This window comes from Antechinus flavipes, chromosome 5 (assembly GCF_016432865.1).
Source record: "Antechinus flavipes isolate AdamAnt ecotype Samford, QLD, Australia chromosome 5, AdamAnt_v2, whole genome shotgun sequence".
In the NCBI taxonomy this organism is placed as follows: Eukaryota; Metazoa; Chordata; class Mammalia; order Dasyuromorphia; family Dasyuridae; genus Antechinus; species Antechinus flavipes.
In genome coordinates this window covers 42,825,920-42,840,275 of record NC_067402.1, presented here as the reverse complement: position 1 = coordinate 42,840,275, position 14,356 = coordinate 42,825,920, and the positions used below count along the sequence as shown (strand labels likewise).

At 37.8% G+C, this 14,356-nt stretch overlaps 1 protein-coding gene across 7 annotated transcripts in view; it reads right to left on the bottom strand.

Annotated features, from left to right (window-relative positions):
- The window catches only part of TRAK1 (trafficking kinesin protein 1), a 231,307-nt gene that overhangs the window by 72,248 nt on the left and 144,703 nt on the right, over nucleotides 1-14,356 (bottom strand). The window contains exon 1 of one of the 7 annotated variants that reach the window (XM_051961236.1): nucleotides 9,093-9,460. The exons of 4 other annotated variants lie outside the window; for them this stretch is intronic. In XM_051961236.1, coding sequence (XP_051817196.1) covers nucleotides 9,093-9,156 — 64 coding nt within the window. In that variant the 5' untranslated portion in view covers nucleotides 9,157-9,460. Of the gene's footprint in view, nucleotides 1-9,092; nucleotides 9,461-14,356 lie in introns of those variants that run through there. 2 more of the 7 variants (XM_051961238.1, XM_051961239.1) reach the window with 2 other exon arrangements.

Sequence of the window (14,356 nt, the reverse complement as noted above, 5' to 3'; positions counted from 1 at the left end):
TTAATTTTTGGACTCTCTGTTATCCCATTTGGGGTTTTCTTGGCAAATATGCAGAAGTGGCTTACTGTTTTCTTCTCCTGCTCATTTTATAGATGAGGAAATTGAGGTAATTAGGAGTAAATGACTTATCCGGAGTCACATAGGTACTAAGTGTCTAAGACCAGATTTGAACTCAAAAAAATGAGTCTTCCAGACTCTACTGGAACCTGCTGCCCCTATATTAGTTACTATTGTCCATTCAAACAAAACTTCATTAATAGGGGATGGGAATATCAGCAAAATGCAACTATTCACTGACTTGATTAATGTCAGATATACTTAGCATCCACTTTAAAGGGGCAAATTTAAATTCAAGCAGCCAGGTGATTCGGTGAATAGAGCACTGCATCTCATCAAGAAGACCTGGATTCCAATCCAAACCCAGACACTCACTAGCTGTGTCATCCTGGACAGTTTCGTTAACCTCTGCTTGCCTCATTTTCCTCATCTGCAAAATGAGGGTGATAACAATAGCACTTGCCTCCCAAGGATGTTGGATCAAGATCAAATAGTAAAGCACAGTGTTTGGCATATAATAAGTACAATTTAAATGTTAGCTATTATCGTCATCACCATCACCATCATCAAATTAGTTGAATGTTTAAATGTGAATAAAAAAGGGGAAGCAAATCACTCCGTCTCAGGGTTGGAAGAGGAATGACGACTAACTCTGGAGTCAGAGGCCTTGGTTTGCAAACTTGTGTCTGCTCTTTATGGCTTCTGTGATTTTGAATAAATCACTTATACAAATTCCTCAAATGTTAAATGAGAGGGTTGGTCTTCTCCCTCTCAATCTCAAATTCTAAGAACCTATGTAGAACTTATCCATTCCACAAATATTTATCGATGATACCTGTTATGTACAACTGCACGAGCCATTACTGAAAATATACTCATCAAAGAATTAATTCAATTTATTTGCCATCCAGCTAAAAACACCCTTTAAAATATTACTGCATTCATTACCACTTTGTTAATGTTTACCTTTCAAATAATTTCAGACTATCCTTGACTAGTGAAGACTAATCAAAACTATGTATTCATTACAACTTTCACCTTTCAAAGTTCAATCCTTAAACCTGATAAACTGAATTGTGGCATAGTAAACAGAATATGTGATACAAAATCCATTTCGGACACTTATTTGACGACTACAGGCAAGTCACTTATCTCTGAGCCTCAGTTTCTTCATCTGTAAAATAGTATGAAATAACTGTGGTATCTGTCTGATATGATCATTATGAAGCTCAAATGAGATAATGTGCATAAAAATATTTGACACATTTTAAAGTATTTTATTGTTGCTATTATTAAATATTTAATATAGAATGCTTTTTGACATGCATATACCACTCCATTTCCTTCTCTTGCCCAAGTCTGTCTCTTGAAAATAATACCAACCCTATTTTTTGAGAAACCAGGCTAATTCTAGATCTTTGGAGTAATTCTCAATATTTATGCATATTAATTTGAATGAAAATATATCATAAAGCACTTACAACAAATACATCCTCCAAATTAATAACAGCAAAAAGTTACAAGTAAAAAACTGACGTATCATTCTGTCAAGTTATGTATAGGTAAAAAGGAGCCAGTTTGGTGAGATAAGTGAACCATATATTCACAAAATGTTCCAAATAAACTCTGAGGATGAGTATTTAAACTGGCACAGAAATGGAAGTAGAGATGAGGTAAGAATTCTGGTATCAAATAAAATATTTAATTTATTTAAATTAAAAAAAAATAAAAACGACAGCCCCAGGACTAGTACATTACGTGCTTTTATATTTGGCAGTCTATTAGTTAACCCTGATCATCTTATTACTGGTACTTCCTCATACCTTTGGCAGGGAAATATTTGGTGTTCTAATAAGGCCAGATACTATAAACTCTTAAAGAGGCTTTCAGGATTCTTTATAAAAAGAGCTCTGCTTCAAGCAAGCATTTTCCTTAAAACAACACAGTCCATAGAGCACTGAGAGTTAGGTGCTAACAATACAAATATAAAATAATTAAACAAACTGCACCATAAGGAGCTTCCATTTAAACCAGAAAGAAGGCCATCTGTAAGAAGGATCTCACTGAGCTCTAAGAAAACTTTTTTTTCTTTTCTTTTCTTTTCTTTTTTTTTTTTTTTTGGCTGAGCCAACTGGGGTCAAGTGACTTGCCTAAAGTCACACAGGTAGAAAGTGTTAAGTGTCTAAGACCAGATTTGAACTCAGGTTCTCCTGAGTTCAGGGCTGGTACTCTGTCTACTGCACCTCTAAGTCGCCCCTCTAAGAAACTTTTGAGAAAATCATGCATAAGAGTCACATGGCATGAGGAAAAAGGAAAAGTCCCTAATCCAATAAGAGCATGGATCCACTTAGCAAAAAGGATTCCGTCAAGAAACAAAGACCATACATAGTTTTGAGTTGATTTTTTTTTTGCATGTTTTCTCCATCAATGGTCTATAAGTTGTTTGGGGACAGGGATTATGTTTGCCTTGCTTAGTTCAGCAAGCAGCAAGTGCTTAATAATGCTTGTTGATTTGACTTGACTATAGGCGGAAAAAAGCCCGTGAATATGTACACATTCTAGGTTCTAAACATCAGGGGCTGGATTTTCAGGTCCCCCCTAAGTCTCTATACTCTATGATCCTAAGAAGAGAAGGAGAGTATTCAAAACAGCCTTGGTTATGGACCCAAGGTGACCCATTTCCTCTCACTCATAGTTCGTTACAAACAGTTTTCTACTCGATTTGTTACTAGAGGTTTATGGTGGTAGTTATTAAGTAAAGAGATGATGGAAAAACTCAGTAATGGAAAACGCCCCCAAAATGGACTTTCATATAATCTTCACACTAAGTTGTATATTAAACTATAAAACAATAATTTATAAAAAGTCGATGCAGCTTAAGAGTTCAGTCATTTTTAGTCATGTCTAACTCTTCACGGCCCCATCCCATTTTGGAGCTTTCTTGGCAGACATACAGAGTGATTGGCCATCTTTCTCCAAATCATTTTATAGATGAGGAAATCGAAGCAGTTAAATGACTTGCCCAGAGTCACACAGATAGTAAGTGTCTGAGGTCAGATGGGAACTCGGAAAGATGAATTTTCCTGATTCCAGAGCAAATGCTCTATCCTCTGGGTCCATCTGCTGCCCCTCAATTTAAGAGTCTGTCCCATGTTGTTAAGGTTACATATTTGTCTAGCAGGCTGTCATAATAGGCAGTGGTTATATGGGTGCTGCCCAGTTTACACTGTTTAGTTGCCATCTGAAATGGTTTGAAACAAAGGAGCCAAGTATGGACATATTTACCTTATTAATTCCAAGAGTGGTACCTGCAGCATCAAATTTCCATCATCAAAACTATTATTTTTACTATATTACTATAATAGCCAATCTCTCATCTTCATCTTTAGTATATATTTAATCAAATCAACAAGCATTAATAAACTACAATGTTAGGGGAAGCTTGGTGGTGCAGTGGATAGAGCAGCAGTCCTGAAGACAGGAGGATCTGAATCCAAATCTGGCCTCAGATACTTAACATTTCCTAGCTGTGTGACCCTGGGCAAGTCACTTAACCCCAATTGCCTCAGCAAAAAATTAATAATAATAATAATTATAATACAATAAAAAAATAAACTACAATGTTATGAGCACTGTGTCAACCACTGGGGATACCAAGAAAATCTAAAAATTAAAATAAAAACAAACAAAAAGTTGTAGCTTAAAACTTAAATAAAAGAAAGAAGCCCATGTTGTTTAGGGACCACTGATTTGGGGGCAGGAATTGTTGGTGTCATGGTAGCTTTCAATATTCCTTCTAGTATAATAAAGAGTATAATCTAAAATATAATTTACAAAAGGAATTATAGCAACAAATACATATTTGCAATACTTAGTAATTGTTCAGAACAATTTTTCAAAGTACACACAGTTGGCTCAAAACAAGATATGAGAAGGCCCTCCCATCCTAAATACATGGCACATACTTTCAGACTTTTTCAATGTATTGATCAATTATGCTGATTTTTTTTCCTCTTCTTTTTTTTCTTTAAAAAATAGCACTTAGAGGGACAGCTAGTTAGTGTAGTAGATAGAGCACCAGCCCTGAAATCACAAGGACCCGAGTTCAAATCTGATCTCAAACACTTAACACTTCTTAGCTGTGTGACCCAGGGCAAGTCACATAACCCTAATTGCTTCAGAAAAAAAAAATAACACTTATCATGCAGGATGCTTAAAGGACAAATACTAGGGAAAAAATTATGTTGATGTTAAAAAATGTTATTTTTAATAAGAATAAATAAAAATATTCAAGATATTCAAAAGTTCTCCTAATTATGTTTTTAACTTTGTATCTCAGACCATTTTGTGTCTGAACTAAATCTGAGGAAGGACGACCTTCATAATCTATTCTGAGGGAGACTGATTGAAAAAATGCCAAATATGTTTAAAATTTAAATATATGAACTTTTAAAGTCTCTGAAAATGTCAAAGATTCATCTCTCTGTTTTTGAAAGGAAATGAAAGAAAATTTGAGACAACTTAAGAATCCAGAATTAATCTGGAGTTTTTCATAGATATGCTAACATAATTTAAACCAGAAGAGAACAGGTAATAATTAGTCAGTGCATTGCATTGACATGACTCTAAAAATAAATAACTTTACAGATCCTTTGTTGGTTGTTTCAGAGACTCTGTTTTGAAGCATATTCTCCCCATCCCCAAACCTGCACCTGTCCCTTTACAGGTTTCTTTTGTGACAATCAAAATCCATCCACAATCCAACGAGGGACCAGGATAAGTTCACACTATGGCAGATTCTACAAATCAACTCTAGAGATAGAGACCCATCCTTAATCTGTAAGGAGGGCGTAAACAATGAGCTGGGGATTTTAAAAATCAGCAAGTCCAAATCCCTCATTATACAGATGGGAAAAGTGAAGCTTAGTGAGATTAGTGGTCTGCCCAAGGTCACGCAGGTTACAGTAAGCAGTTAACCTATGGGCCCACCATAAAAATCATTTTAATTACAGGCTCTCAAAAAGATGTCCACTCTGGTCCCAAACTTCTAAACTACCTAAAGAAAACCATTTAAAAGCACAGATTTATTCCCAAGTCTCAGAATGATTCTGGTAGCACAATTCCAAACATCTTATTGGGGTTTTTTCCTATTCATACCTTGTTCCATTCTTTTTTTTTTTTTCTCTTGAGGGTGGGAATGTTAAGATTCAAAAAACCTATGGCTAAAACTTGGGGGTGGTAGAGAGAGAGAGAGAATAAGCTTTAGACAAAATGGCAATATATTTTTAAAAAGAAAAAATAAAAATAAATGAAGACTCCATCAAGTTTTTAGATAAAATTTAAAGTAGCCTGTCATTTTTTTGGGTGCTAACTCTCTCACTATCAACATTTCAAGTGAAATACTTAAATGACACTCCTACACTCCTCTTTCAAGCTCAGCACTTAAGATGCTTACTTTATAAACTGATCATAAGTCAGTAAGCCAAGGTAAACAAGAAGAGCCTGTCTCTTTGGTAGAAAATATACAATCATTTCTACTTGACCACAAAGGCCTTTTTGCAATAAAGTTTAACTTGCCTCCTGCTCTCAGCTTGGGGAATTCACTAAAAGTTTTACTCATTAATTATTCAAAGGGTACAGCACAATGAAGAGGAAGTATGAAGGGAGGCTCCTAAGCATTCAAGTTCCTAAAAATATCTCCCTTACCAAACTACAGAATAGAATTTTCTAGAAGGTTAACCAAATCAGCAAATATTTAGTAAGTACCTACTGTGTGCCAGATGAAGGTACAAAAATTAAACTGCCCTCAAAGGGTTTATATAAAGAAATCACAGAAGACTTAAAGGGATGAAAATTTTCAACTATCTGAAAAGGGTGAAAGAGAGAGATTGAGGGGGAAAAAAAGAATTATTCTATATACCCTAAGTCTTTCATGATTTAAGCCATATGAATTCAAATGTCCTTCAATGGCAGATCAGGGAGATAAGCAGTAAAAATAACCAGGCTACTACTTTGAATTCTGCTTTACAATTTTCTGGGCTAAAAGCTTATGCAAAACATGTATATACTTTACAAATACATGAACTTGTCTACAAATACAATGGGCAATGGCTGGTTAATGAGTTACATTAAAATATTTCTATGTAATTGTATGGTTTTATCCAGATTCTTTGTTGATTTCAGGGAACAAATAAAAATCAGACCCAAGAGACACCAAAAAAGTAATATTTTCTTTCCATCCCATCTTGCCCCAATTATTGTTTTGTTCCTGTCACAATATAAATATATATGCTGTCCAAAAGATTGAGTCCCATCACCACTATCTTCCTGTCCACTTAGATGAGAAAGAAACTTTCCAAAGATATTTGACTGAGCTCACATTTAAACTTTAGCATCAATCAGAATTTACCCCTTGAAGAATCACTCGGTTCTTCCATTTTTGATGTATCAAGGCAGAGATCAGGAAACAGAAAACCAGAAGAAAAAAAGAAAGAAAGAAACAATCCAAGGTAAGAAATTCTTCCACAGCAAACAGGATATGAACAATCTCCTCTGACCCTCAGAATTCACTGTGGCAAGTGATTTTCTTTCACCAGGCAATAGGTGTGACTACAGAGCAGGTAACAATTAAGCCAAGATAAAGAGGAAATCTTCCCTCCCACTCACCTCCAATTCTGGGACTCTATTTACCTGCTCTCGGTTGGCCCAAAGGCTTTCCATCCCCATTCACTGCTTCTTTCTCTTTGAGCTAATGAGTACTGTTCTCATGTCCATACCTACGATAAATGCATGTCTCACTTATACCACCTACATATTCATATGGGACACATAAGAACAGAAAGCTCTTCGCATTCAACATTTGCAAAGCATTTTATCTATATTTTCTCACTGGACTCTTCCCAACATTCAAATACTCTATCATTACCTCCATTTTGCAGATAAGGAAACTGAAACTCTGTGGTTCATGACTTAAACAAGATCCCACAGCTGGTAAGCTTCTGAGATGTGTTGAAAACCCAGTTATCCCCAATGTCATATCCAGAGTTCTGACTACTTTGCTCTGATGGTTTTCTATATTCTTACTGATAGAAATAAAATGATGCTGTTCCACTTACATCCACACGTAAATATACACACATACAAATGTATGCGTAATACAAATATACAATATATTTACTACGTTTTTAAGGATACACCGGCATGGAGTAAACTTGATCTCAGTTTTCTCATTTGTAAAATATGGGAATATTTGATGACCTCTGATCCTTTCCAGTTTTGATTTTGTAATCTTAGTCCTGAGCGATTACATTTAGAGCCGAGTTCCATAGTCTTCTCTCTGTCCTTAAATCCCGTCTATGACCTTCCAACAAGGCTCCCTGTATTTACTCGGGGTCTGGTATCAGAAAGAGAAGACACAACTCCTTCGGCAAAATTTTAGCCTCTAGCAACTGGCTGCCACCCAGCCAGCTTCAGCAAGGTTGAGTTTATTTTTAATATAAGTGAGACGGCTCCACTCGGGCCACCCTCTCCATTTGATCATTCCTAAGCACGTGCGTGTCCACAGCACCAGGTTCACTGCTTTGGTCCTTCTAAGGGAATTACAGAGCAGATGTAAAAACTGTGTCATCCCATCACGGCCCAAAAAATACACCCAGGACTCTTTCTTCACATATATTCACAGCAGAAACCAGCTGATAAGAAAGACATCATGGCTGTGCTACTTCCCTTAGCTGCTAACCAGGCCAGTTCACTAGTCTGTTACATCATTCAGGTTAATCAGATGTGAGGAACTTCTGAAGACAAATGTTCAAAGGGGAAAGGTCATACGGAATCCTGGATGGCAAGACAAGCATAGCCACCTTCGGTCTTTCCTCACAGACGTGCAGGTAAAATACCTATTCTTTTGAAGATCTGTGTGTTGCTCAGGCAATTAAAAAAAAGTTTGCTGGAAGAGCTGTGATTTGAGAAAATCACCTTTAAAAAATAAAGCATGGGGGCAGCTAGTTGTTGCAGTGGATAGAGCACCAGCCCTGAAGTCATTAGAACCCGAGTTCAAATCTGGTTTCAGTTACTTAACACTTCCTAGTTGTGTGACCCTGGGCAAGTCACTTAACCCCAATTGCCTGGGGCAGGGGGAGCATGATGTTAAAGGTAACAAACAGAAATAGAGAATTTCAATGCTTCAAATTACAGCAACACAACCTAAACTTCTTTGGAACCCACCCATCTGAAAGTATTTCTGAGCACTACTGGGTCCTGGAGCGTTCCATTTAGGCTCCACCAGAAATTCCCTTCCAGACCTGTCCTAGGTAGTCAAACATTCCTCTTCCTCCTCCTCCTCCTTCCATTCTCACCACACCCATCCTTAAAAAGGATGGCATGAGACAATGACCAAATGATCCCATCCAAACTATACATGTGGCCCAAGATCCTGCCCAGCTCCCCGAAGCAGAAGAAGCCATTTGAATCCCCTGGCAAGGGAGTACCATAGTTTCTGGAGTGGTTATTTCCCCCCACACTCTACACAGCTCAGCACCCGAATAAATACACAGGAAGTCATGAAAAAAACAGTCTTTGGGGCCTTGAGCTGGCACCCAGATTGGCCTGAGGGAAGGCAAAGCACCCTTCCCATCCTGTGCCCAAACGGCACAAAGGATAACCGGCACATTTCAGGCTGCACACACTCACATTGTCACGGACACACGTGCACACACACGGCTCTTAGAAAACAGAATTTCAGCAGAGCCTACAAACCACAGTCATTTCTACGCCTGAGAGAGAAAAAACCACCATCTCTTCCCGAGAATCTGTTCAGAGAGACTGACCGACAGAGGATCCTTGCACCGCAAAAAAAAAAAAAAAAAAAAAACCCTTGGTCATGCTTGGGAAAAGGAATTCATAATGTCACACAGCCCTGCTGCACCAATGCCATTGCACCCGCCCCCTCCCAGCTCCCATCCGAGGGATCCAGACTCATCCAGCAGGTTTACAAAGCATCCACCCTGAAACCTCCTATTTGCAAAGCCCATAATTACCATCTGTACATTCGTCATAATACCAGTCGAGTTCATAGTAATCCGCTTCGATAAATTTCTGCATAGTCAGGATTCTCAGAACTGATTTTGCCGTGTTTCTGAGGTCAGGTGAAACGCAGCCATGCCTTCCTGCCTTTATGGTGAGCCGAACTGAACGGTAGCCTCCAAGAGATTGGAAACAAGCTACACATTCTCAGTGACTGACTAGAGCCAGAAAGAAAAGGGAAAAAGGAGAAGGGGAAAAAAATGAAGGGACTAGAAGGGGTGGGGGGGAGAAAAAGCAGGGAGGCAGGCTTCCAAAGCCAGTGCCCTCACGCTGCATGCACACTCTCATAAAGAAGCTCAGTCCAGAGCCCTTGAATGGGAGTAGACCAAATCATCCTATCAAAAAGCTGAGAAGGTGACGTCAGGGACACACACCACCACTTGGTGCTCCTAACTCGATCCTCTCTTCCCTGCTCTCCACACATCTTTCAATCGGACATGTTGCCATGGAGACTGGTCGGCTCTGCAAATGATGCAGAGATGCAGGAAATGTCTTCCATGGATGCTGAAGCTATTTGCTTTGAGGGCTATCTGGCTCCGTGCAATGAGAAAATAGGAGTTTGTAATAAAATAACATCAAATAAAGCACACGAGGATTTGAAGGGACCCGGAGGGCATCTTGTCCGACATCTTGCTCCCAGGGACAAAGACGTCTATTCAAAGTTTCCTTGCTGTATTTACTGGTCTACTGTAATCACACGTCCTAAATCTGAAAAATAACATTTTTTTTAAATAGAGGTGGGGGAAGCAAACTTTGACTCTTATCTATGTGAACATTAACTTTTCTTTAGTCCTTTCAACAATGACCCTAAAAAAATATCTGAGAATGTACAGAACAGAGTGAGAAGAAGTAGTGAGTGAGTCATCATTTTCAAAAGTTCTCTCCGAAGAAAAGGTTTACTCACAAAAACCCATATTGTATGAGCTTTTCCCATGCTTCCAGGGAAACAAAAAATTAGTGTGCTTTTAAGAAAAATAATACACAACCAAGGAAAATTTTGTAATAAAGCTAATTATTAAATTTCAATGCCCTCCATCTCCAATAATGATGGCTGAAACATGATAATTATCTCTAGGTTCTGTCACTCTGCCTGATTTCCCAATCCCACAATATCAACTCTGACTTCAACTCCTCATTTTCACTCCACCCCCTATATGTCAATTATAGTCGGACTCGGTCATTTCTACCCCTACAATATTTCTCACTGCCTGTCCACTCACAGTCACCACTCTAGTTCAATGATTTCTCACTGGACTATTATAATATCTTTCTAATTGTCTTCCTTGCCCCAAGTCTCTCCCCATCCTAATTTTTCTTCCTCAATGCAGCCAATGTAAAGAGTAAAGTCATACTCCTCCTCAATAGGTTCAAATTTAAATTTTTGTCATCAATAGTCCTGGAATTTGCGAAAAAGGACATAAAATACCAATTCATCAGAGTACCATATGAAACCTATGCTTCACAGAGCAAATTTTAAAATTAACAGGGCTTCCCTAGAGGGAAGATCATGGACTCTCTTAAGAGAAAAGCAACCAGTGAGGGGAAATAAAAAATTCAGAATATTCCATTCCAAAATTCAGAATAAGGTCTTTGTAGAAATACTATCTCATACTGCAACATATTTAACATATATAGGATTGCTTGCCATCTAAGGGAGAGGGTAGAGGGAGGGAGGGGAAAAATCGGAACAGAAGCGAGTACAAGGGATAATGTTGTAAAAAAAATTACCCTGGCATGAATTCTGTCAATAAAAAGTTATTATAAAATGAAACTTAAAAAAAAAAAAAAGAAATGCTATCTCAATTCTTTCACTTGAAAATTAGACTGAAGCAATGAGGATTGAGGGGACATTCTCATCCATATCTCATCCAGTTGTGAAGAGGTTAAGAGTCAGCCTGAAACAAGGGAAACCTCAATTTGACTATAATCAAATCCAGAGCAAATATAGTGGGTGGCAAAGACGATGATGATGATATTGGGTGGTAGTGATGGTGATAAGCTCTTATAAAGCTCTTTAAAGTTTACAAAGAAGTTTTGCAATGGGAAATGTTCAAAACTATGTTTGCGTATATTTTGAAAATAAAAATCTATTATTTTTAAAAAATAAAAATCTATTATAAAAAAAAAATAAAGTTTGCAAAGAGCTCCACACATATATCAACTCATTTGATTCTCACAACAATCCTCTGAGTAAGAACAAATTTATTATCTATTTTTAGATGAGAAAACTCAAACTGACTTGTTTAGGATAACACAGCCAAGTGCCTGGATTTGAATCCAGGTCTTCATTCCTCCAAGAATACTGTCATGCCACCATATATGGACCGCACATAATTTACATTGATTAGTTGATTTCCTATCAACCATAAATAAAAACTGCCATACCAAGCGCTCACAAAAGTATACCAGCCTAGTAGAGTTGGTTGTTAATCTAAATTCCACCAGTGGGACTCTATGTGCCAGTGATTAGAACTGGTCATTCACCCTTAATTCAGCTGCCCAATAAATCATCCAGTATTATTCTTCCAGCATATATATACAAATTAAGCCTCTCATTAGACTTTTTATCTGTTTCTCAGGTCAGGTGTACCTTAATTCAATTGAATTTAACTCAACATTTGTTAATCATCATACTTTATGTAGTAAATTGCATTAGGTGCTGGAGATACAAAGATTAAAAGCAATTACACAATCCTTGCCTGAAACAATCTTACAGGGATAGGGCAAGTATAAAAATAGTATTCAAATAAAACAGAGCATAAGAGCAAAAGAGAAATCCAGAAAAAATTGCACTTAGAACACTCTTAGCTAGGGGATGGAAAGGAGAAAGGGAAGGAAGAGGGAGAAAGATGGCTTTCTAGAGGAGGTAGCCCTTTAGGTGAGTCTAAGAGGAAGAATTTCAATAGGAATACATTAAGAACAATATGGGGCAGCTATGTGGCACAGTGGCCAAAGTACTGGCCTTGAAACCAGGAAGAATCATCTTCCTTAGTTCAAATCCAGCTTCAGACACTTACTAGCCATGTGATTCTGGACAAGTCACTTAAACCTGTGTGCCTCAGTTTCCTCAAGTCAGTAAAATGACTTGGAAAAGAAAGAGAGCAAACTACTTCAGGGTCTCTACCAAGAAAATCCCAAATGGAGTCATGAAGAGTAAGTCACAACTGAACAACTACAACAGCAAATACTTACATTCTATGCTTGGGGATGAGGGAGAACTGCTTTTAATGCAAAGAGATAGAAGGTAATGGGGAAAGATCATCAAATAGTGGAGCCCAAAAGAAATGGGAAGTATATCCAGAGAAGTGATGTGAAATAAAGTCAGAAAAAGATATTAAGACTATGGAAGACTTTAAATACTAGGATAAGAAATTTGTATTTTTTCAGAAAGACCCTGAAAGATTATTGAGTAATTCATGCTTCAAATTGTGAAATAAGAAAAGTATTTTTGCAACTGCATAAAGGGTGTAGGAGAGAAGGGAAAGACAGGAGGAAGGGAGATCAGTTAGGAGACCACATAAGAAATGATGGCAGCGTGAATAGAGAGGAGTGTATAGATGCCAGGGATGGGACTGAGTATTGTGGGGGGGGGGGGGGGAGGGGAGAGGGAGGGGAGTAGAGACAATAAAGGGAAAGAGTCAAAGATGAATAACATTAAGAATTCAACTCTAGGTTTCTGAGAGGGTGGTTTGCCATCAACAGAAATAGGCAAGTTAGGAGAGAAGGAAATCAGAAGCAAGTGAAAAGATGATAAATTCAATTTGAGACATTAACAGATTGAGATGCCAGCAGCATATCCCAGGAGAGATATCCAAAAAGCAGTTAGAAATACAGAAAATTATTAAGAATAGAGATACAGACTTAGGGGGCCACTGCATAAAGTGGATAACTGAACCATTAAGAACAGATATAATTATCTAGGAAGGATATACAGCAAAGAAGTCCTAAGACAAAGCATGTGGGGATACCAGCATGAAACAGCAGTTGGGAGGAAGATAGAAGTACCTGGACAAGTGGATGGGGGCATAGAACAAATCAAAGAAAGCCAAATCAGGGGAACATAGGTAAGAGGAAGAAGAGGTGACAAAGTGTCCAATACTACAATAGAGTCCAGAAGAATGAAAACCGTTAAGCCTATTGAATTTAGCAATCATGAAGTCATTGGTGACTTCCATTGGATGTGAGCTCTTAGAGAACAGGGACTGAATTTTGGATTTCTTTGTAGTGCCACTGTTTAGCAGACCCTTTGGCACATAGCAGGTACTTTAAAAAATGTTTAATAACTGCTCCCCATGTCATGGGGCTGAGTGAATACATCCTTAGATTTGAAGTCAGGAAGCCCATATTTCAAATTCTGCCTTACACACTTCCTAATTGCATGTGCCTGAGCAAGGCATTCAACTCTGAGCTTCAGTTCTTCATTCACTGAGGGGAAGTAATAATGCCTGCCTCTGAAGGTTGTTGTGGGGATCAAAAGAAATATTTGTAAAGTATTTTGCCAAAAAAAAAAAAAATAAATAATAAAAGAAAGAAAGGAAAGGAAAGGAAAAAAAAAAAAAACATACAACTGATTGACCCTGGAGGTGATAATTTCAATAGACTAGAAGACCCAGAAGACAGAATGAAAACAGTTAGAAGCCTTTTAGATAACAAAGGTCTGTTGTAGTGGCTAAAAGCTGGAAAATGAATGGATGCCCATCAATTGGAGAATGGTTGAGTAAATTGTGGTATATGAATGTTATGGAATATTATTGTTCTGTAAGAAATGACCAGCAGGATGAATACAGAAAGGACTGGCGAGACTTACATGAACTGATGCTAAGTGAAATGAGCAGAACCAGGAGATCATTATATACCTCAAAAAACGATATTGTTTGAGGATGTGTTTTGATGGAAGTGGATCTCTTCAATAAAGAGAGCTAATTCAGTTTCAACTGATCAAGGATGGACAGAAGCAGCTACACTCAAAGAAAGAACACTGGGAAATGAATATAAACTGCTTGCATTTCTGTTTTTCTTCCCGGGTTATTTATACCTTCTGAATCCAATTCTCCCTGTGCAACAAGAGAACGGTTCGGTTCTGCATACATATATTGTGTCTAGGATATACTGTAACCTACTTAACATGTAAAGGACTGATTGTCATTCTAGGGGAGGGGATGGAGGGAGGGAGGGGAAAAATCGGAACAGAAGTGAGTGCAAGGGATAATGTTGTAAA